General features: G+C 41.6%; 1 protein-coding gene across 1 annotated transcript in view; it reads left to right on the plus strand.

The window, feature by feature from the left end:
• The window catches only part of CACNA1E (calcium voltage-gated channel subunit alpha1 E), a 377,710-nt gene that overhangs the window by 300,761 nt on the left and 52,440 nt on the right, over nt 1-24,509 (plus strand). Inside the window, exons 26-34 of the mRNA XM_070746282.1 lie at nt 176-187; nt 13,457-13,553; nt 14,622-14,782; nt 16,217-16,354; nt 17,984-18,185; nt 19,263-19,427; nt 20,798-20,908; nt 22,700-22,783; nt 22,905-23,030. Coding sequence (XP_070602383.1) covers nt 176-187; nt 13,457-13,553; nt 14,622-14,782; nt 16,217-16,354; nt 17,984-18,185; nt 19,263-19,427; nt 20,798-20,908; nt 22,700-22,783; nt 22,905-23,030 — 1,096 coding nt within the window. The remainder of the gene's footprint in view (nt 1-175; nt 188-13,456; nt 13,554-14,621; nt 14,783-16,216; nt 16,355-17,983; nt 18,186-19,262; nt 19,428-20,797; nt 20,909-22,699; nt 22,784-22,904; nt 23,031-24,509) is intronic.

Raw genomic sequence — 24,509 nt, forward strand, 5'->3', positions numbered from 1 at the left:
AGGATATCAAGGCTGTGAGATGAGGTTATTGCTCTTTTCAGATGCAAATCTTCTTCCAACAGTCTCCTTGTTCCTTTGCTCTCTGCTGATGGCCCATTCCCTGATCTTTTCTGTTTTCTTTCCATCTGTCTATCGATCTGGCTTTGTGACTGTACATCTGGGCCTTTGCTCACAGGAATGCTTTGGGGTAATTATTTTTCTTGTTTATCTTTGGGGGGGAACCCAAATGAGGGAAATGGGCCTCCAATGGAAGAATTTGGTTTGCTTATCTGTCTGCTGACATGGCTATCAGAAAGGCTGTTTGAGTTAGCACCAGGAGAAGGTGCAATGCAACGAGCTTCTCGCAAAGTTTTTCAAGACAAGTCCTGTTTTCAATCTGTGCCTCCCACGAGACTAGGTACAATTACAAAGGCATTCTATGCATACAATTTCAGCCTACAGTACATTGAATCTGCACCAAAGACTGAGATTGTCAAGCTGTTTAAAAGAAATAAATTTCCTGCTATTTCTGGCAAAGTGTCAAAGGCAGAAGTTTCAAAATCATTTCATGGAGGAGTGTGAAAAGTTGCTACTCACAACACGGTGGCTGAAATGAGATAAAAACGGAACACCACTTACATTACATCAAGGGAATAGAACAGCACATTGCTTATTATTGGTTAGCATGGTATTTTTACTGTCAAAGAAATGGGGTATTTTCTGCCTCATATGCAAAAATACCCCAACAACTTTGAATACATTTAATATGCCACTTTCATTGGATGGAACCATCCACCAGCTACTACTACACTGCTCCGACACCCAAATGTCTTGTGCCAGTCTTGGGTACAAAAGGACTTATGAGGCATGGCTGAACGGGGTACTACTTGAATTATTATCTGCTAAGATGCCATTGTCTGTCTGTCTATATGTCTGTTTATTTCATTATGGGATTGTCTACTGTGTATTCCCTTGAAGTCAAGTCAATATACAAAACAGACTTCAAAATCTGAAGTATAAACAAAAATTAACCAGGTAAAGGCAGCCCAATCAGCATTAGCATCCAAATATTTGGAATATATAAATGTAAGCCTGATGTGTCCTGGATGGATGGCTTGATTTAAGAATGGGACTTTTGTGATGAACACAAAAACAAAAAGTAGTTCTTGTTTATAGGTATATGAGTGTGTATGATTGTGTGTGTGTGTATTTCTGTGTGTATATATTTATATAAAAATAAGGAATAAGCATTCTGTTACATTTAAATGGAGGATTTTCATTGATCTGGCTAGTAATCATATAGCTAAGTTCTTAAAAATTAAAATTTCTTGCCATTGTTTAAACTTCATAATCTTTATTCAATTTATGCGCTGCAAATCTCACTCTGCAATCTCACACTTATCTCACTGTGTTGTAAAAGCAAATTCCTAGACAGGGACCATTGTATGCTTCATTGACAAGGTAGAAGCAAAGAGGAGGGACAGTTTCAAAGGCGACACAGGACAATTTTCTCACATAAAAGCTGCTGGCACAAAGGCAATAGCAAATGCTGCTCAGCAGCAACTTAGGGGAACTTACAGAGTTAAGGTAGATGAGCAGGCAGTAGTTCATCTTTCAGCTACTTCAGCACTGTGTCAGGGATCAGTGCCAGATTTGCCTGCTTTAAAGAACAAACATCTCCATTTCTAACCTCTCAGTTTCAAATGCAGTCTTTGATGGATATAATATCAAGCTTCAACAATACAGCAGTCGTGATTCATTAAAGCTGCAATCTTATAATAGATGTAGAACTCCACTTTCTAGTGGCAGTCTCCGAGACAGATTTTTCTGATGTTGGGAAGAGAAAATTTCAAAGGTTCAGGGTCTAGTCTTTTATCTAACTCCCAGCCAAGCATGGGAATTCAATTCTCCTGATAACATCTGAGCTTAAGGGGTTGGCTCTGCAGTTGTCCATGGTGGAACACTGGGATGGCTTGCTTGACAGCCATTCAGGACAAGATAGAAATTGATGAATCCATATTGACTTCCATCTCGCAGGGAGACCCCTCAATTAGTACTGACGCATGGATCATTTTGTGACTAGGGATGCTCACCTGCCCAATTCAGATCTGGTTAGTGTCTGTGGTAGTTGATGCAGCACTTCGGTTTCTGTGATTCCCGACTCTGCCCTCATCATGCCCCAGCTTGGGGCGGCGCATTTGCTGGTTGATAGGTTTGCTCGACAGACCCTAGCAAGGTGCCCAGGTCTTTCACAGCAAATGGCATCTCGGAACCTGCAGCCAGCTTGTGGATGCAGACCCCCACAGCAATAGCATGGTTATGGCTATTAATTAACAACTGATTCCCTATTTTTATATATTTTTGTATATTTTTGTATATTTTTGTATATTTTTGTATATTTTTGTATATTTTTATATTCAAATTTTTATGCTTACTGTTTTTAGTTAATTTTGGGGGGGGGGTTTAATTGATGGATAATTGGGGTGGATGTAGTAATTGTGTAGAATGAATGATTGCTATGGGTGGAATGAGTGGGACTATAGTATGAATGATATGTTTGGCCCACCTGACGCTGGAGAGGCAGGAGGGGAGGAAGCACCTATCTCTGGGGTGGCAGAGGGTCGGAATATTTCGGTAGTGCTGGGAAGAGGCAGATATGGTGGGAGCCATGAAGCAAGCCATTCTGAAGGAAGAAGGGAACGCTGCTTGAAAGCGATCCCATGTTCCGGCTCCGTGAGCTCAACCCAGGGTACTAGTGATGAGTGTAATTCTGGCCCTGGGCTCAGGCTGCTGCTACTCAATGCCAGGTCAGTGGTAAATAAAGCTCTCTTCATCTGGGATTTGATCCTGGATGAGGAGGCCGACCTGGCATGTGTGACTGAGACCTGGATGAGCCCGGAGGGAGGAGTTCGCCTCTTCAAAATCTGCCCAGCTGGGTTTCAGGTATGGCATCAGCCTCGACCCCAGGGAAGGGGGGAAGGAGTGGCTATTGTAGCCAGGGAGAGCCTTTGCCTACCTAGACTCATTGCTCCAGAGATTGCGGGTTGTGAGTCCCTTCTGGTGAAGTTGGACTTAGGGGTCCAGGTGGGCTTGTTACTCACATACCTGCCTTCCAGCTGCATGTCAACAGCCCTGCCTGTGCTGCTCGAGGAGGTAGCCGGGCTGGCAGTGGGGTTCCCCAGACTTCTTGTCTTGGGGGACTTTAACCTGCCATCGCTCAGTGAAACCTTGGGGCTAGTGCAGGAGTTCATGGCCACCATGACAGCCATGGACCTGACTCAAGTAGTACAGGGTCCAACTCATGAGGGGGGGCACTCATCCGACATGGTATTCCTCTCTGAGCAATTGAGTAATGGTCTGAGACTGAGGGGCTTAGAAGTGTTGCCTGTGTCATGGTCAGACCATTTCCTACTACAGCTTGACTTCCTGGCTCCAATCCTTCCCCGCAGGGAGGCGGAATCGACTAGGTGGTTCCGCCCCAGATGCCTGATGGATCCAGAAGGTTTTCAAAGGGTGCTTGGGGATATTCCAGATACACTCGTCCACACTTTGGTAGAGTCTCTTGCCGTGGCCTGGAATAAGGCTGCGATGGAGTCTCTTGACCGGATTGCGCCATTGCAACCTCTCTGTGGCACTAGACCCCGTAGAGCTCCGTGGTTCAACGAGAAGCTCTGGGAGTTGAAATGCCAAAAGAGACATCTAGAGAAGCGATGGAGGAAGAGTAAGTCCAAATCCGAAGGAACACTTGTAAGAGCTCATATTAAGACTTACAAAGTGGTGCTCAAGGCGGCAAGATGCATCAGCAGAATCTCACCCGGCTGCTCTGTTTAGGGCAGTGATTTTCAACCTTTTTTGAGCCGCGGCACATTTTTTACATTTACGAAACCCTGGGGCACATTGAGCGGGGGGAGGGTGGGGGCTAAAAAAAGTTTGGACAAAAAAATTCTCTCTCTCTCTTCCTCCCCTTCACTCTATTTCTCTCTCCCTCCCTCTTTCTCTCCCTTCCTTCTTTCTCTCTCCATCCCTCTTTCTTTCTCTTCCTTCCTTCCTCCCTCTCTTTTTTGCTCTCTTTCTCTCTCCCTCCCTCCCTCTATGTCTTTCTCTCTCTCTCTCCTTCCCTCCCTCTTTCTCTCTCTCTTGCTTTCTTTCTCTTGTTCTCTTTCTCTCTCTTTTGCTTTCTCTCTCTCTCTTGTTCTCTTTCTCTCTCTCACTCTTTCTCTCTCTTGCTTTCTTTCTCTCTCTGAGCTTCGCGGCACACCTGAACATGTCTCACGGCACACTAGGGTGCCACGGCACACTGGTTGAAAAACACTGGTTTAGGGTGATCAGCTCCTTTCTTAACCAGGGGGGAGTTGGGGAGCCCTTGCAGAATAGTGCCAAGGATTTTAACACATTTTTCGCTGATAAAGTCACTCGGATCTGGGCAGACCTCGACTCCAATTGGATAACAGAGTTGGCTGACAATGAGTCAGTCGAGGTGACTGGGGCCCGTACTTGTCTATCTGTCTGGGAAAAGTTTGATCTGGTGACACATGATGAAGTGGACAAGGCCATTGGAGCTGTGAGTTCCGCCACCTGTTTACTGGATCCGTGTCCCTCCTGGCTAGTCTTGGTCAGCAGGGAGGTGACACAGAGCTGGGTCCAGGAGATGGTCAATGCTTCCTTGGGGAGGGGGTCCTTTCCGGCTCCTTATAAGGAGGCACTTGTGCACCCCCTCCTCAAGAAGCCTTCCCTGGACCCAGCCATTCTTAATAACTATCGTCCAGTCTCCAACCTTCCGTTTATGGGGAAGGTTGTTGAGAAGGTGGTGGCGCTCCAGCTCTGGTGGTCCTTGGAAGAAGCCGATTATCTAGGCCCTCAGCAGTTGGGTTTCTGGCCCAGCTACAGCACGGAAACTGCTTTGGTCACATTGATGGATGATCTCTGGCGGGCCCGGAACAGGGGTTTATCCTCTGTCCTGGTGCTTCTTGATCTCTCAGGGGCTTTCGATACCATCGACCATGGTATCCTTCTGCGCCGGCTGGAGGGGTTGGGGGTGAGAGGCATTGTTCTGCAGTGGTTCTCTTCCTACCTCTCCAGTCAGTCGCAGTCGGTGTTAGTGGGAGGTCAGAGGTCGATCTCTAGGTCTCTCCCTTGTGGGGTGCCTCAGGGGTCGGTCCTCTCCCCCCTACTATTTAATATCTACATGAAACCGCTGGGTGAGATCATCCAAGGGCATGGGATGAGGTATCATCAGTATGCTGATGATACCCACTTGTACATCTCCACCCCATGTCCAGTCAATGAAGCAGTGGAAGTGATATGCTGGTGCCTGGAGGCTGGTGCACCAGTTGCGACCCTACCTGGACCGGGAGTCACTGCTCACAGTCACTCATGCTCTCATCACCTCAAGGTTCGACTACTGTAACGCTCTCTACATGGGGCTACCTTTGAAAAGTGTTCAGAAACTTCAGATCATGCAGAATGCAGCTGCGAGAGCAATCATGGGCTTCCCTAGGTATCCCCATGTTACACCAACACTTCACAGTCTGCATTGGCTGCCGATGAGTTTCCGGTCACAATTCAAAGTGTTGGTTATGACCTATAAAGCCCTTCATGGCATCGGACCAGAATATCTCCAGGACCATCTTCTGCTGCATGAATCCCAGTGACCGGTTAGGTCCCACAGAGTTGGCCTTCTCCGGGTCCCGTCGACTAAACAATGTCATCTGGCGGGACCCAGGGGAAGAGCCTTCTCTGTGGCAGCCCCGACCCTCTGGAACAAGCTCCCCTCGAGATTAGGATTGCCCCCACCTTCCTTGCTTTTCGTAAACTTCTTAAAACCCACCTCTGCCGTCAGCCCTGGGGGAATTGAGACATCTCCCCCTGGCCTATACAATTTATGTATGGTATGTTTGTGTGTGTGTCTTGCTTTTTAAATAAGGGGTTTTTAGAAACTTTTTAATATTAGATTTGTGATACATTGTTTTTTATTATTGTTGTGAGCTGCCCCGAGTTTGCAGAGAGGGGTGGCATACAAATCTAATAGATAGATAGATAGATAGATAGATAGATAGATAGATAGATAGATAGATAGATAGATAGATAGATAGATACATAGATATTTTATTTATTTATTTATTGGATTTGTATGCCGCCCCTCTCCGTAGATAAATAAATACATAAATGTTTGGGGCCTCTGGTCTTCCACTTCTCACTGTTGGTCTGTCTGGTAGACCTCCTCCTCACTGTCATCACCAGGGTCATCTATGCATCAGTTTTAGTGAACCACCGGCATTGCCTTCCGGGGTTTAGGAATGCTTCATCAGTGGAGTTACTCTGCCACCTTATTGGAAGATTCGGTTGCCCTTGCCTCCTCCAATGCAGTTTGCAAATTCACATTGGATTTGGCCAGTAATCGCTTTGCAGGCAAATGTCTCGCAGCTCACAAATTAACTGATCTAATAGCACATTGTCTATGTCCCTAAAATCACAGTGTGTCGCAACCTTTCGGAGTGCTGCCAGGTATTGATTAATGGACTCTCTGTCTTTCTGTAATCATTGGAGGAATTTGTACCTTCTGACCATCTGGGAGGACACCAGAGCCTAATGGGTCTGCAGCATGTTCTGCAGGACCTGCCATGGTACTATCTCCACTGTTATTGGTTTTGATAGGGATTCAGCCTTGCTGAAAACCTCATGGCTGTAGTGGCTGAGAAAAAGCACCCTTTTCCTGTTATCCAACAGAACAAGGACATCCTTGGCCACTTAGAAACATCTGAACCAGGCCATGTAAAAACCCCAATTCTCTTTCACGGGATCAAAAGGAGTCGGTGAGTGGAATGCTGACATCTCAGCTTCTGCGGTTTGAATTTGGCCACACAAAATGGCTACCATTCCTTCTGCTACCAGGATGGATCTTCAGTTTCTTCTGTCAGCTCTTTTTATTCATATGTCTTCAGAATCCCACCCTCACCACCAGTGGTTGTGTACTGGGACTTAAGTGGTTTGAGACAGGCTTAATAAAACCTTTCTTTATTGTCAAATATTTACAGGATCCAGCAGAGGGCCAGGCTGACAGCTGGCCCTTTTATAGGGAGCTGTAAGATGGCTCAACCAATCAGCGGCTTGCATTCTCCCGCTCAGTATTTAACAAAGATGTCTAGGGGACTGTAGGCTAAAACATATAATAAAAAATAATTGCCAGAACTGGGTATGTCAAGTTTAATGAAAAGAAGGAGTAGGGGTGACATGACAATAGTGTTCCGATATCTCAGGGGCTGCCAGAAAGAAGAGGACTCAAGCTATTCTTCAAAGCAGCTCAGGGTACGACAAGAAGCAGTGGGTAGAAACTAATCAAGGAGAGAAGCAACTTAGAACTAAGGAGAAATTTCCTGACAGTTGGAACAATTAATCAGGGGAATAGCTTGCCTCCAGAAGTTGCAAATGCTCCAACATTGGAAGTTTTTCAGAAGAGATTGAATAACCATTTGTTTGAGATGTTATAGGATGTGTGTCAGCAACCTGAACTTCAGAGCCGCATGCAGCTCTATGGGCCTTATACCATGGCTCCCTGTCACAGCAGTGGCATGGTCGGAGCGCCCCCCTTCCTGGCCGTGCACAGCAGTCCAGTGAGGGACATGGAGTTCGCCATGCCCATCCAGGTTTTGTGGCTACCGGTTTTGTTTTTTGTGGGAAATGGGCCCAAGTGTCTCTTTGAGTGTTCAAAGTTGCCAAACCCTGGTATAAGGTTTCCTGCCTGGGCAGGGGGTTAGACTAGAATACTCCAAGGTCCCGATTCTGTTATTCTATTCTATTCTATCCTATTCTATTTTATCCTATCCTATCCTACCCTATTCACAGGAATATTTTTCTTCTTAAATGCTCCAATGTAAGGATATTCTGCTCGTAAAGTAACTTAAGATTCTATGCAACTGAAACTCACAAAGCATAAAACTTCTTAAGTAATCGCTATAGAGAGAGGCTGGTAATTATCTTCCGAGCTTTTCTGCAGATAAAAACAAGCCCTGTGGCTGATTTTGAAACTTTTCCCACAGAAAAACGAACAAGGCAGGACAGTGTCAAAAAGAAGCAAGGGATGCAGCAGGCATTAAGACTTGTCACATAACCTCTGGAACAAATAAGGGGGGAAAGTTGCTGTGCCATGCTGTGTTAGGAATTAATTTATATGGCAGGAAGCAGCTTCAAAAGCAATTGCTCTGAGGTTCACACAAGGAGATCAATGTCCCAATTCTGTTTCTCTGTCACTATCAACTGGTGACAAAGTTGGTACTGAGTCTTCTTTAGAGATCCAATTATATCTGTTGCTTTTTCTGCCAATAAATTAACCAGACTGCAACACTGGCTCACCAAAGACAATAACAACAAAGGAGAATATTTGTAGCTCAGGGTTGAAATGAGAGATGCTTGGTGCTCTCTGAGGCTATCTAGTTTGGATAATGAAATATCTGCAAGAAAGCAACCAACCTCAGAGATCACTAAGGACTCACAATAACAACATGGATTATATACAAAAATATTTTTCCTATTAAAAAACAACAACAAATATCTGTAGCTTTTTCCCAGTGTGTTTGGAATTGTGTGTGTGTATGTGTTATCTTTGATGCTGTATTTTCTTATCCAGACAGCTTCCAACTGACATTAATATTTTCCTTGTTGTAGGAGCACAACTGGGAGTGAATTATACTTTAAAAAATGCAGGTTCATTAAAATTTTGCTTTCACCTAGTAAAATTGCCCCATGAATTATTGAAATGTAGTCTTACCCACTATTCTCACAAGGTAGCTACTGATTTAAAATGGAACCCAAATTATGCCAAGACCTCCAGGGCTCTTGCTTGTCATCCAAAACTAACACAAAGCTCATTTGTGCTGCTGGACAAAAATAATTAAGATGCCTTCTAAATCTAGAGCATGTTTAATATGCTATTAAGTGGTCTTAATATTTTCTACTAGAAATGTACAAATTCCATGTGAAAATCTAAAACAAATCATAGAAAGTTGCAGAACTTCACAAAGTGATTGAGCGATAAAGTGGCAGATGATATAGAATAGAATAGAATAGAATTTTTTATTGGCCAAGTGTGATTGGCCACGCAAGGAATTTGTCTTTGGTGCATATGCTCTCACTGTACCTAAAAGAAAAGATACATTTGTAAAGAACCATGAGGTACAACACTTAATGATGGTCATAGGGTACAAATTAGCAATCAGGAAACAATCAATGTTAATATAAATCATAAGAATACAAGCAACAAGTTACATTCATACAGTCATAAGTGGGAGGAAATGGTAATAGGAATGATGAGAAGAATAATGGCAATAGTAAGGCAGCCTTAGTGAATAGTTTGACAGTGGTGAGGGAATTATTTGTTTAGCAGAGTCATGGCGTTCGGGAATAAACTGTTCTTGTGTCTAGTTGTCTTGGTGTGCAGTGCCCTATAGTGTCATTTTGAGGGTAGGAGTTGAAACAATTTATGTCCAGGATGCGATGGGTCAGTAAATATTTTCATGGCCCTCTTTTTGACTTGTGCAGTATATAGGTTTTAAATGGAAGAAAGGTTGGTGGCAATTGTTTTTTCTGCAGCTCTGATTATCCTCTGAAGTCTATTTTGGTCTTGTTGGTTTGCAGAACCGAACCAGACAGTTATAGAGGTGCAGATGACAGACTCAACGATTCTTCTAATTATAATAATTATAAGTATATATTTATATATTATTATTAGAATAATATTTATATTATATAATTATAATAATTATCCATAATAATTATCTAGACTCATAGGTATAAAGTAATGCACCATAAGAAATATTTTACTTACTGTATCTAATTACGTAGGGTTAGGTCTGAAACTAGCTGTTATCCTCTACAATGTGATCACTGTAAGGTCAAAAAGTATTGGAACAGGACATTACAGGATTTCATCTCAAATCGTTTTTGACAGCTTAGTGTGTTGAACACAAGATCAATACACAGAATGGGAATGCAGATTCATTTTGTGATGAATCAGATTATAGACGGGAAGTCCCCAATTTAAGATACAAATAGGGCTAGCTATATGGCCAGAACCATTTGGGGGGACAATTTTGTGGCAGCCATTAAATGAATCACCACGGCCATTAAGCAAATGGTGTAGTCTTTAAGCAGACAGCGTGGTCATAAAACGAACCCATTCTTTCAAATGAGGTATTTTCCTTAAAAAACAACAATAACAGAATCCGGGGGGGAGGGGGGTTGTCACAAATTGCAATCCTGTGACACTGCAACATTGCAACGCAACAATTTATTTATTTATTTATTTTATTTTGTCAAATGCACAATGAGGGTTTTAATGGGTATATATCTATATACACATAGTAAAATATATGATGAAGGTTATAGAGGAGATACTCATAGTAAAATATATCTAAGAAATAATAGAAAAGAAGGTATAGTAATAGAACATATCAATGAAAGAATAGAAGAAGAGATATAGGAATAGAAGAAAGGTATAGGAGATATAGGAGAGCAATAGGACAGGGGACGCAAGGCACTCTAGTGCACTTGTACTCGCCCCTTACTGACCTCTTAGGAATTTGGATAGGTCAACTGTAGATAATCTAAGGGTAAAGTGTTGGGGGGTTTGGGGATGACACTATGGAGTCCGGTAATGAGTTCCACGCTTCGACAACTCGGTTATTGAAGTCATATTTTTTACAGTCAAGTTTGGAGCGGTTAATATTAAGTTTAAATCTATTGTGTGCTCTTGTGTTGTTGTGGTTGAAGCTGAAGTAGTCGCCGACAGGCAGGACTTTGCAGCATATGATCTTGTGGGCAATACTTAGATCTTGTTTAAGGCGTCTTAGTTCTAAACTTTCTAGGCCCACGATTGAAAGTCTAGTTTCATAGGGTATTCTATTTCGAGTGGAGGACTGAAGGGCTCTTCTGGTGAAGTATCTTTGGACATTTTCAAGGGTGTTAATATCTGAGATGCGATATGGGTTCCAAACAGATGAGCTGTATTCGAGGATGGGTCTGGCAAAAGTTTTATAAGCTCTGGTAAGTAGTGTGAGATTGCCAGAGCAGAAGCTACATAGGACTAGATTTAAAACTCTTGAAGCCTTCTTGGCTATATTGTTGCAGTGGGCTTTGGCACTTAAATCTTTTGTTATTAGTATACCAAGGTCTTTAACCGAGTGGGGATTATCTGTGATAATTTGATTATTCAGTTCGTATTTGGAGTTCAGATTCTTCTTCCAAATGTGTAGGACAGAGCATTTGCTAGTTGAGATTTGGAGTTGCCATGTGTTAGACCACTCAGAAACAGCGTCATGGCCAGAATGGCTTTATGGACCATTAACCATCCATCATAACTATGGATAGTTGTAAAAACAGCAGTTGCATGTTAAGCAATGCTGGCAGTGATCGGAGAGGTCTATCGGAGGGCATGTGAGGTGTTGCCCTATGTCAGCTCCAGGCCAACTGGATTTCTGGCCTTAGGGAAGGGCGTTTTGCTCTCCAAAGGCTTTCTGGCCTTAGGGAAGGGCGTTTTGCTCTCCAAAACCTACATGTGCAGGGACAGGGAGGATTGTGGGCATACGTAGGGGCAGCGCAAGTGGGTGCAATTGCATGGAAGGAGGGAATGGGTGTGGGCAGGTGCATACGTGCTAGTACACACACACACAACCTTTTGGCACGTGACCCAAAAATGGTTTGCCATCACTGGTCTAAGCAATGATTGTTTCTTACGTTTGAGCAATAAGACACATATACCAAGTCTTTTGCTGTCAGCATCATCTTATACAATGGCACAGTCTGACATTCGCTAGGCCCCTTAAGGGCCCAAAGCTGTACTATTATTTATTATTAATTCGACATCCCGAAGGACTCACTAGCACCATCTATTTGAATAGAACATAGAAAGGACAGGATAAGTGACCTTTTATAAGTATAAGAAGAAATGCCTGGTGAAAGGGATGTAATGTAAAATATATCAGGTTTGGGTTTTTTTAATCATTTCCTAGAATTTGTTGATGGTCGTTTTGTTTTAATTTTCTATCATTTTCCCCTCTGTAAATGTGGATGGGAAAATAATATGTTAGATAAAATAACAGCAAGATATTAGCATCAATTATAATTTAGAATTTAATTGCTAGCCAGAGCAAACAAAGCTTGCATCTCTCTCACTCTCTCTCACTCTCTCATAAAAATATTAATTTGGTTTATTGTTAATTTGTGAATAAAGAACATTGTGACTTAAATCTATACAAAACTTTAGAGGGAAGTGATTAGTTCTATGTAGTTTAAGAACTTAGGCATCATGAACTTGCAGATGATAAGGGAATTTCAATAGTGGAAGACAAATTTCTTTGGGAATCTCTATTTTCCATTATTAACCTTTTCATTGAATAATTCCTGATACATTTTAAGTAACCTTTGCTTTTTCCAGAACAGGTTTTGACTGTAAATCAGGTGCCTATGAGTAATGCCATAGACCTTAAATTAGGAAAGAGTATAGTGAAGTTGGTGGATATAAGGTTTTTCTCAAAATTGATTTTCTTGTAGGGTCTAATTTTAATTCTAGATAGCCTACAAGATGGATGTAAGGGATAATACACAAATAATAATTTCCTGCCCCTAGTTTTTCCCTGAAGCTACCAGTCCTGCTGAATTATGTAGATGAGTGTAGGAGGACACAAAGGAATTCTTTTCATGTATTTCCTGAAGTTCATCGTTTAGGCTTCAATCGATTTTTCAGTTCTTCCTAGATACTGATTAATGACTAATGAAGATCTTTTTCTTAATAATTTGACTGAGGATACCCTAGTAATGATAACCTTGTTTTTGCAGTGTGTAAAAAAATATTTCAATTCAGTTATGGCATCTTTTACTTCTGCTTATCAATGCACTCTATGCACGTACATATTTCCTTGTGTATGAATGGTACATTGTTACAGCTTACCGGTATTATAATAGTAGAACCATCCCAAGATAAGAGGTATTTTACTGCCACCTTTGTATGAAAACAGAGCAAAGATGATTGCTGGGATTCACCAGGTACATGAATGTATGATTCATAGTGGCATGGTGTCTTACAACAGATGGTTCAACTCAGCAAGAGTGTGAAATCACCTGTTTTAACCTTGTTAGCACACTCTTTCTCACAATAATAGGATTTGACATCCTCAGTCAATTCAAATGAAAAGGGAATTCTCCTGGGCTTGCACTTTCTTTCTCTCTCACATACAAACACAAACACACTTTTTAATGTTCAGGGATTTATTTATTTTTTTATTTTTAAAACTCCACTGAATAGTTCAAATTCATCAGGCTTCAAAAAGCCAATAGCACGGCCCATGCTTTTTACCAGCTGTACAAAAAAGTAATGTTAACTGGCAAAAATACAATGAGCTTAGTTTCTGTTTAAGAAGTTTATTTTTGTTTTTTATCCTTTTGTCTTAATGTTTTGGGTGGCTTGTTTATCCTCCTAAATGTACAGGTCCAACAAAGGCCGTGACATTAAAACAATCAAATCCCTTCGTGTTCTACGCGTCTTGAGACCTTTGAAGACCATCAAACGGTTGCCCAAACTCAAGGTATTTGCATGTAAAATTCAGGCGGTGACCACTATTTTTAAAGTGATCCTTTAAAGAGTATCAAATGTGAAGAGTGAGTGGCAATTTTTGCAATGACAAGTTGCCCTCTAGGGTAAAGGTAGGGCATACTGTCTAGTGCTGTGGTCACCCTATTGCCAAAATAATCTAGGTCCTCATTTTACTAAAGGCTGAGTCAACCTTGAGCCCCTTCAGGATTGAACTCCAGAGGGTAGGCAGAGTTAGTCTGCAATACTGCGTTCTAATCACTGCGCCACCAAGACTCCTTATCAGAAGTGGGTAAGAAGAAACTAACATTCCCTTTAGTCGCAGGGATGTCAAACTCTCAGCCCACGGATTGGCTGTGTCACATGCTGGCCACGCCCACCCCCAGTATAACGAAGGGGGGAAATTTGTGATACGTCATGTGACACCCGTCCTCTAGTGCTTCATAGCACAATCAGTTCTGCAAAGTATTGTTTGGTTGGATTTTGAAAACTATTGTAATTTAATGTTTCAAACTTACATTGAAATGCAGACAGATGAAGTATACAAATCTAAATAATAATAATAATAATAATAATAATAATAATAATAATAATAATAATGCCTCACATGCCCTCAGATATGGCTCCATGTGCCACCTGTGGCCTCCTCTAGGGCAACATTCCTGTCTTTGTGCTATCCAGTCCTTGCCTTTCTTTTCCATTCATGCAGACCTCACAGTGATTTTTGAGGACTGATCCAGAGAGCAAAAAATAGGCCTACATGTCCACATTTCTGAAACCCCCACCCTATAGTTGTTTCAGCTGATATGCATTAAACAGTACATGGGGAAATAATCTTGATTACACAAGATGTATATATAGCATGACAGACCCAATTATCCTCATTTGTTTGGTATTGCCATAAATTGTTTCATAAACAAATGAATAGATGCCTTTTGTACAGTAAAGATTTGACAAATGTCTTAACTAATTATAGCTTTGAGACTCTTTATGCCATCTTTGATAAGAGTATTTTTGCTTAGTTAAGATGAATCACACTTCATGGTTTATCATTCTCCCTCAGGCAGTCTTTGACTGTGTTGTAACTTCTCTGAAAAATGTCTTCAACATACTCATTGTCTACAAGCTCTTCATGTTCATCTTTGCCGTTATCGCAGTCCAACTTTTTAAGGGCAAATTCTTCTTCTGCACAGACAGTTCAAAGGATACAGAGAAAGACTGTATGTAAGTACCTAATGTACTATAGAAACTTACAGGTGCTTCTAAATTCATGTTATTTTTGTAATCATTTTCTTCTAATTTTCTATTTTATATGCTTTTGCAAGTTTAAGGAACTTTCTGATTATGTAAAAACCACAGTAGTATTTTATTTTTAGGTGATCTTGTTCTACCTCCAAACTGATAGGTGCTTAATTATACACTGAATTAGAAGAAAATTATATGGTAAAACTTTAGAGAGAAACATGAGCTTAACTCCCTATTTTTAATTACTGTAAGAAACTTTTTAATGTACTTGACCCCTTGGTTTCTCTTTGTATTTAATCCTACTATTCCTTACATTTTCTGATGATTGTTTGGAAAAAGAAAAAGGTAAATTCAGGGGGCATAAAGATACTACAGTAGATAGGTTAATATCTGTTACAGTGGTATCTCGGTTCTCGACCACAATTCGTTCCAGAAGTGTGGTCGAGAACCGATTTGGTCGAGTACCGAATTAATTTATCCCATAGGAAATAATGGAAATGGGTTTAATTGGTTTCCAGCCCCTATTTCCTTTATTTCCTATGGGATAAAGATCTGAGGTCTAAGCACTCCAAGCTGTAGGAAGGGTGGGGGCAGCTGCAATACCGGCAGTTTTGGGGGGGGCTCCTTTCCTCAGTGGTTCATCTTCTTCCCTTTAAGCAGCTACACCAACTTTCTCCTTCCCGACGGCGGCAGCGGCTTTCCTTCAAGCAGCAGCAGGGCCGGGAAAGTCACATGAGAAAGGGAAGCCGCTGACGTTCCCGGCGCTGGTGCTGCTCGAAGGAAAGCCGCTGCCGCCGTCAGGAAGGAGAAAGTTGGTGTAGCTGCTTAAAGGGAAGACAAACCACTGAGGAAAGGAGCCCCCACCAAAACTGCCAGTATTGCAGCCGCCCCCACCCTTCCTACAGCTTGGAGCGCTTAGACAAGAGACATGGGAGGCTGTTTAGTGGGCGGCCAGGATGGACGTGTCGGATTCCGACTCCCATTCTATCTCACCCCGTCCCCTCAGATCTTGTAGCATTTCGGATAATAAACAAAATTTTCTGTGGCTGTTCGGTATCCGAATTTTTGTTCAGATACCGAAGCAAATTTTTGCCGAAAATTTAGTTCGGTATCCGAAATGTACGAGAACCAAAGCGTTCGAGTACCGAGGTACCACTGTATTTCTTATTCTAAATTCTACCTTGCTTCTCCCATCCAGTCAAGCTAATTTCTAGCATCAGAGCCAGACTGATGGAAAAGTGATATCAGAAGGAAAGATGTGGGGAGACTGGATTCCCATGATCAATGTTTATCATCTACCCTGGGAATTGTATTTTGTGTCTCTGGACTTACCTTTTAAGCCTTTCCCCCCCGCCCTCTTTATTGTGACAGTATAACAAAAGCCTTTTATTCTCTGCCCCTTTTATACTGTAGTGGAAACTATATAGACCATGAGAAAAACACAATGGAAGTAAAATGTCGAAAATGGAAGCGCCATGATTTCCACTATGATAATATCATTTGGGCTTTGCTTACGCTCTTCACTGTTTCCACTGGAGAAGGATGGCCTCAGTAAGTATTTTACTTCTTCACCGATAACTGGACTTTTCTAACTTTTTCAAGATACAGAACCTCTTACTGAAAAAAAAAAAATCAGACAAGCTCTCCTGATCACAAAATGATAGCCATACAGTGATACCTTGTCTTACAAACTTAATTGGTTCTGGGACGAGGTTCTTAAGATGAAAGGTTTGTAAGACAAAACAATGTTTCCCATAGGAATCAATGGAAAAGCGATCAATGTGTGCAAAGCCAAAATTCACCTCTTTTGCCAGCCGAAGCGCCCGTTTTTGTGCTGGTGGGATTCCCCTGAGGCTCCCCTCCATGGGAAACCCCACCTCTGGACTTCTGCGTTTTTGCGATGTTGCAGGGGAATCCCAGCAGGGGAATCCCAGCATCGCAAAAACGAGTGCTTCGCTGGCAACGGAAGTCTGGAGGTGGGGTTTCCCAACAAGGGGAGCCTCGGTGAAATTGCAGCATCGCAAAAACACCGAAGTCCTCGAAACCCCACCTCCGGACCTCTGTGTTTTTGCAATGCTGTGATTTCACTGAGGCTCCCCTCGCTGGGAAACCCCACCTCCGGACTTCTGTTGCCAGCGAAGCGCCCATTTTTGCACTGCTGGATTCCCCTGCTGGGATTCCCCTGCAGCATCACAAAAACACGGAAGTCCGGAGGTGGGATTTCCCAGCGAGGGGAGCCTTAGGGAAATCCCAGCAGCGCAAAAACGGGTGCTTCGCTGGCAATGGAAGTCTGGAGGCAGGGCATCCCAGCGGTGGCAGTAGGTTTGTAAGGTGAAAATAGTTTGTAAGAAGAGGCAAAAAAATCTTAAACCCTGGGTTTATATCTCGAAAAGTTTGTATGACGAGGCGTTTGTAAGATGAGATATCACTGTATTACCTTTTTTTCACAAAAGAACAAGCTCCACCCTTTCCACTGAACTTTAGGAAAAATATTATGGACATCCTTGATGTGTTCCATCTGCCACTTCTTTGACTTTGGTCTCTTATGGGATCCCATTAGATATCACAAAACACATGGTCACTCAGAATGCTAACATACATATTGAAAAACTGCTGTGCTATGATATTAGAAATGGATTGTTGTAGTTCAGCCATAAATTATGAGAATAATCAGAACATTTAGTGTACTTCCTTTTAAATAATGATAAATACAGTTTCCTTTTCTGAGGCAAATGTGTGTATTTTTATTATGAGACAAAGGCAGATTTCTGAGCGGTGATGTCTTTTTTGCAAAAGCAAAATTCTCATCTTGCTTGAAGAGTACCTTACATAGAAAAAGAAGGGCTTCTTGAGACATTTGCTGTAGGAAAGTATTCTTCTAAAGCAAATTTAAAGCTAATATACATTGAGAATAATCATAAATTACTATCTTGAGTTATTCTATGGGAGGAAGTTATGAGGAAGTTATTTATTATATACCAATTTATTTCATTAAATTGGTTTATCAGAAGCTAAACAGCCTTCAGTCAATTTGCTTGTCATTTTTTGTGTATTTCACTCTGCTTTTGTTAAATATTTACTATATTAAAAGAGATTGTATACTCTTTCAGTAAAACTAATTTGATAAAAATAACAAGGAATCATTAAGATCACATTTTCTTTTTCTCGCTGTGTCCCCAGAGTTCTACAACATTCAGTAGATGTGACTGAGGAAGATCGTGGCCCCAGCCGTAGCAATCGCATGGAGATGTCTATTTTTTATGTGGTGTACTTTGTAGTTTTCCCTTTCTTTTTTGTTAACATCTTTGTGGCTCTCATCATCATCACTTTCCAGGAGCAAGGAGACAAAATGATGGAAGAATGTAGTCTTGAGAAGAATGAGGTAGTAAGAACTAACTGGAGTTTCATTTAATCCTGTGCATGACAGGGTTTGCTTAGAGACAGATTTAACTCTGGGTGTTAGCTGGGTGAGTTATTTTTCCTCCCTCATATTAACCTCTCCATTGACCTATTTAAGCATGTTGTGGGCAAGTGGATAAAAGCTTTATTTTTTATGAGAATCTTGATACTTGGGATCCTTAAAATCAATTTGCTTTTATTGCCTTAGAATCAAAGAAAAATGTTGAAGGAAGAGTTGAAAGCAGAATGAACATTATCTTATTTTCCATAATAAATAAAACAAATGAATTTTTCTTCCAGAAATAACTATAGATTATTACTTCTCTTGTGTTCCTTGGTTGTTGTTGTTTTTTGGGGGATTATAACCCATGAAAAGATGTTGTTCTACTTTTTTGTACCGCATAGTTGCACATTATTGGCAAATAAAAGAGGTATAACAAGCAGGAAGAGGGAGATTATGATCCCGTTATATAGAATGCTGGTGAGGCCACATTTGGAATACTGTGTTCAGTTCTGGAGACCTCACCTACAAAAAGATATTGACAAAATTGAACGGGTCCAAAGACGGGCTACAAGAATGGTGGAAGGTCTTAAGCATAAAACGTATCAGGAAAGACTTAATGAACTCAATCTGTATAGTCTGGAGGACAGAAGGAAAAGGGGGGACATGATCGAAACATTTAAATATATTAAAGGGTTAAATAAGGTTCAGGAGGGAAGTGTTTTTAATAGGAAAGTGAACACAAGAACAAGGAGGCACAATCTGAAGTTAGTTGGGGGAAAGATCAAAAGCAACATGAGAAAATATTATTTTACTGAAAGAGTAGTAGATCCTTGGAACAAACTTCCAGCAGACGTGGTAGATAAATCCACAGTAACTGAATTTAAACATGCCTGGGATAAACATATATCCATCCTAAGATAAAATACAGAAAATAGTATAAGGGCAGACTAGATGGACCATGAGGTCTTTTTCTGCCGTCAGACTTCTATGTTTCTATGTAACTATAATAATATGCTTAAGACATATTCTTGATTTCCTTTTTTTTTCTCTTTCCAGAGAGCCTGCATTGACTTTGCTATCAGTGCAAAACCCCTCACCCGCTACATGCCTCAAAATCGACACACCTTTCAGTACCGAGTTTGGCATTTTGTCGTCTCTCCATCATTTGAATACACCATCATGGCTATGATAGCTCTTAACACTGTGGTTCTAATGATGAAGGTGAGATGAACAGAATCAATGTTTTGTTTTATTTATTTTATTGGATTTGATATTTGAGACAGACTGACATTACAATTGCAAGTCAACATCATTTTTTTAAAAAAAATACAATTATCACAGGCTTGCTAGTTAGTTGTAAACAGCATTTGAGAATCAAGAATGGATGAAGCTGCTTTTGAATGAATATTGTCTGTATTGTCTAAAATGACTGAAGCATTTCTTTATGATCTCAGGATAGGAAGGGTGTTCTTCTCAAGTCAAATGCTTTCAACTAAAAATTAGAGGGAAAGAAGCTTTCTGAATGCAACTTTAAGAAATTATGTGTCTCAGTTTGCTTTCTTTTCTATTTTATTTTTTGTAAGACTAAGAGTAGAGGTTTTTATTGATTTTTTTAACTGAATTGCACTGTGAGATTTTTCAGGTGAAGTGTAGGATGAAAACACTTTAAATATATACAAGCACAAAGTAAATGCTCTGTCACTTCATTGTGATGTGTCTTCATTTCTTGGGAACTGTAATTAGAAGCCGTGTCAGGTATTCCATGTTAGAAATGCATCTAAAGGGATTAAAATTACACATTTCACACTTAAATATATATTGTGGCTCTCTATGGAACCAGCTTCTCCCACTGAAATAGTGGGAGCTCAGGAAGAGTAGATTTGCTCTGGATCCTTTCATTTAAGGATTATTCCCTTCAGGGGCCATGGAGTTGAGCCTTCTCATTCCCCCTCCTTGACTTCACTTCCTGATATCATATTAGCTATAGATTGAACCCCAGAAAGCCACTAGAAACTCTTTCTTTAAAGAGAGACTAGGCAGTAGAACAGATATGAGCAGCAAATTCCCATTTTACCCTGTTTGCCACAAAATAAGATCATCTCCTGATAATAAACCCAATCCGGATTTTGAGTGCATGGCAATAAGGCTAAGTGCTTATTTCAGGGTTCAAACAATGTAAGACAAGGTCTTATTTTGGGGAAAACATGGTATCAGTAATGCTTAGAGCTTGGAGTGCTCATGATTTCATGATTTTATTATAATTCTTATTCAAAGAGGCAAATATAAACCGTTCCTGTCCTCCACGCTGAACTTTTATTTAGCCTTTCTCCATTATTGGAGATTAACTGTTTAAATGATGGTTTTCAATACCAATGGAAACTCCCACTCTGTCTTTCTATCTCTCTCTCTCCCTCCCACTCCCTCTATCCCCAAAATCTTGGAGCTATTTCTTTTTAGTAGTAACTGTATTCATCTCACTATTTAGGATGTACATATCTTAAAGATATAGGAAAACCTCCAGTATTCTTATATTAGGCTAACTAAAATTCAAACTATTATGACTCGTTGTTGTTGTTTTCTTTTTTCCGTAGTACTATTCTGCTCCATATACATATGAATTGGTTCTGAAGTATCTGAATATTGCTTTTACCATGGTTTTCTCATTGGAATGTGTCCTGAAAATAATAGCTTTTGGTTTCCTGGTGAGTAAAATGTATTCAGCATCACTTATTAAAACTCTGTTTATGGGCATTGCAGCTTGCATGCGCTAAAAATGTGTTTAGGAATCAGTTCTTGCCTATAGCAGGGATGGGTTCCTCCGGTTAGGATCGATTCACCCGAACCGGAAGTGACCCACTGGTGACTTCACAATGATGTCACCAATCTGGTTTGGTCTATTCGGTTCTGTGGGCGCCACCATCTTTTTATTTTATTTTTTATTTTAAAAATTCTTCAGAAAATGCAAAAAAGCCAGGTTTCTGGCACGGTGCATGTGGTCGCCATCTTGTGTTTGGCTTTTATAAATTTTAAATTTATCTGGATTTTTTGGCACCGCATGTATGCGTGCCCATTAGGCATGCTCATGTGGAATGGAAGGAAGCAAACTGACAGCGAGATAAGTAGGAACCCCTCCCTGGCCTACAGGAATCTGTACACCCCAAGTTAAAGTTATTGATGTCCAAAAAACCCACATTGCTTTTGATTGGGAAAGAACCTCTATGGCAGTGATGGTGAACCTTTTTTTCCTCAGGTGCCAAAATAGTGCATGTGTGTGCTATCGTACATGCATGCATGCGCACACCCATAATTCAAAGCCCACCACTCGCCCCACTCCCCTGCGCATGCAGTCACAACCTCCCCACAACCTTGTTTCCCGACTTCCACTGGGCCTGGTAGGCCCATTTTTCACCTTCCTTAGGCTCCAGAGCACTGTTCCCTCTAATGTGCATAGGTGCATGGGCATGCACGCAAAAATCAAATGCCGCACAGGGTTTTCAAACCCCACGCGCTGGAGCCGGCACCGTTTCTCCCCACCTAACAGCTGATCTGCCCCTCCCAAGCTGTCATCCAGGGAGAAACCCTTGTGGGCTCTGAGCCCCGCCTGGCTTCTCTGGCTGTATGTGGTGCTGCCGTCACGTGCTGCCATTGTGCAGCTGCCATCACGCACACCCACCTCACATGTGACCTCTCAAAGGCACCCCCGAAGGCAGAAAATTGGAGTGGGGGCTGATGGAGCCGAGCCCCCTTGCGCCGAAAAAGGCTGCCACGCTGGCTTTCTCCAGCATCTGGATACACAGAGCACCGAGGGACACACACCTACTTTTCCTCAGCTGCTGTCACATGCCCCATATCACTTGCCTGGTGGCGGGCGCTTCTCGTGGGGTCCCTGCCAGCATCATCCCCAGGTTGGATGGGGGTAGCTAGTCGCCATGGGTATCTGAAATGGGGGTGTGATTTGGGACGCGCGGCGGCTGCTGAGGAAAAGCAGACAGCCCTCGACGCTCTGTGTATCCAAACGCTGGAGAAAGCCCACAGGGCAGCCTTGATCGGTGCAAGGAAGCTCGGCTCCATCAGCCCCCACCCCAATCCTGCAGCCCCTGCTTCTGGATTACGATGAGAGAAAGAAAAAAAGGAAGAGGAAAGAGAGAGAGAAACAGAAATGAAAGTGAGAGAAATGAGAGCAAAAATGGAGGAGAAACAAATAGAGAGAAGGGGGGAGAGATGGAGAAGTACACAGAAAGGAGAGAGACCTGGAGAAAAAGAATGAGAGAGAGAAAAAAGGGAAGAGAGAGAGAGAGAAGTGGATAGAAATAAATAAAAAGGGAAAGGAGCTGGGGAGTCCTGAGGCCTCAGACTAGATAACCAAAGATAGACAGCCCTTATTCTATGTGTATCTGAATATAGTCTGAATGGTGACAAATTTTAAAGGGATGCTATTAAATCAGTGCTATCCAGTAGGTTAATCTGAACATTCCTCTTTCTTCTTTTTGCAGAATTATTTCCGTGACACCTGGAACATATTTGATTTCATCACCGTGATTGGCAGTATTACAGAAATTATCCTGACAGATAGTAAGGTGAATCTCTTTCTCCATTGCTCTCCTTTAGTGGAAGACTAAGACTGAAAGCTGCATTTGATGTTTCTTTTTTACTTTTTTCATTTTACTGTTTCCTCCTTCTCTCTGGCATTGTGTTAAGCCGACAGTTACCAGCAGCTTCAACATGAGCTTTCTGAAGTTGTTCCGGGCTGCCCGTCTCATCAAACTGCTTCGCCAAGGGTATACCATTCGAATTCTGCTCTGGACCTTTGTGCAGTCATTCAAGGTAAAAGCTGAACTCCTGTCTTCCTTCCAAGGTCAGTGGATTGCTTAGGTCAATGAATAACATCAACCATTGCATACACAATTGAGGGCACATCCAAGCAGATATATTAGCCAATTATGGATGCCTTAGATCAAACCATCAATCATCCATAAAAACACAGATACTGAGAAAGAGCTAGCAAGCTTTCATCCTCTTTACCCATATAAATGAACATCTCTTCAAGTTTCACAAAGGAGGAATTGTGAATTGTGAAGTAAGATTGGATACTCTAACTATCTGGCATAAACACATAGCGATACAGTAGCCTAAAAATCTTACTAGTCCAGCATCCTTTATACCAGGGCTCTCCAACCTTGGCAACTGTAAATCTTGTGGACTTCAACTCCCAGAATTGAAGTCCACAGCTCTCAGCTCCTGGCTGAGAAACTCTGGGAGTTGAAGTCCACAAGTGTTAAAGTTGCCAATTTTGGAGATCCGTGCTTTATACCACAAGCAAGACATACCTAACAAGGCCCAAACTTTTTAAGGAGGATGTATTTAGTCTATAATTCAGGAAGAGAGGAGCTCTGCTTTGAAAGACTGAGAGCTAATTGTCCCCACCTCTTAGATATCTCCAATTGCTATGGCTGTGCAACATTTCTGATTCAGAAAAGGTGCTTCAAAATTTGCAACAACTATGTGATTCTGGAAACAGACATGGCTACTTTGATGAGTCACAGACAGGTGCTGCTCAGTTCACACTCCCAACACATTCCAAACGCCTCTTCCGAAGTGAATCCAAAGCCCTATTGCCTATTTTATATTGCAAACCCAGTGGGATGCAGCTTTCACTTAGGATCAAATCCCCCCTCTGCCAATTCATTTGCTTCCATGTGGCTGTAAAAATCTGGAGTCTTTACCGCTTCATTATTAAAAATAGTATTCACTGTTCCATGGTTCCTTCAGCCTCTTTAATCACAGGAAACAATACATCCTTGCCATATTGCCGGGGTGGCGCATCAGGTAGAGTGCTCTACTGCAGGCCACTGAAGCTGACTGTAGATCTGAAGGTCAGCGGTTCAAATCTCATCACCGGCTCAAGGTTGACTCAGCCTTCCATCCTTCCGAGGTGGGTAAAATGAGGACCCTGATTGTGGGGAAAATATGCTGGCTCTGTTAAAAAGTGCTATTGCTAACATGTTGTAAGCCGCCCTGAGTCTAAGGAGAAGGGCGACATAAAAATTAAACAAACAAACAAACAAACAAACAAACAAGTAAATAAATAAATAAATAAATATTTTCTTCTTCTTCCTATGCAACCAAATGTGCTATAAAAATTTAGATTAGATTTTTGAAAACAAAAATAAACTAAAATATATTCATTTATTATTAGTTTTTACCTTTTGAGAAGCTAGCATATAACACTTTCATAACCTGTGAAGGGCTACCAAAATTTTTACTACCACACTGTGGGCTTGGCTTATGCAGGACACCCTGCAT

Source organism: Erythrolamprus reginae, chromosome 3 (assembly GCF_031021105.1).
Source record: "Erythrolamprus reginae isolate rEryReg1 chromosome 3, rEryReg1.hap1, whole genome shotgun sequence".
Lineage (NCBI taxonomy): Eukaryota > Metazoa > Chordata > Lepidosauria > Squamata > Dipsadidae > Erythrolamprus > Erythrolamprus reginae.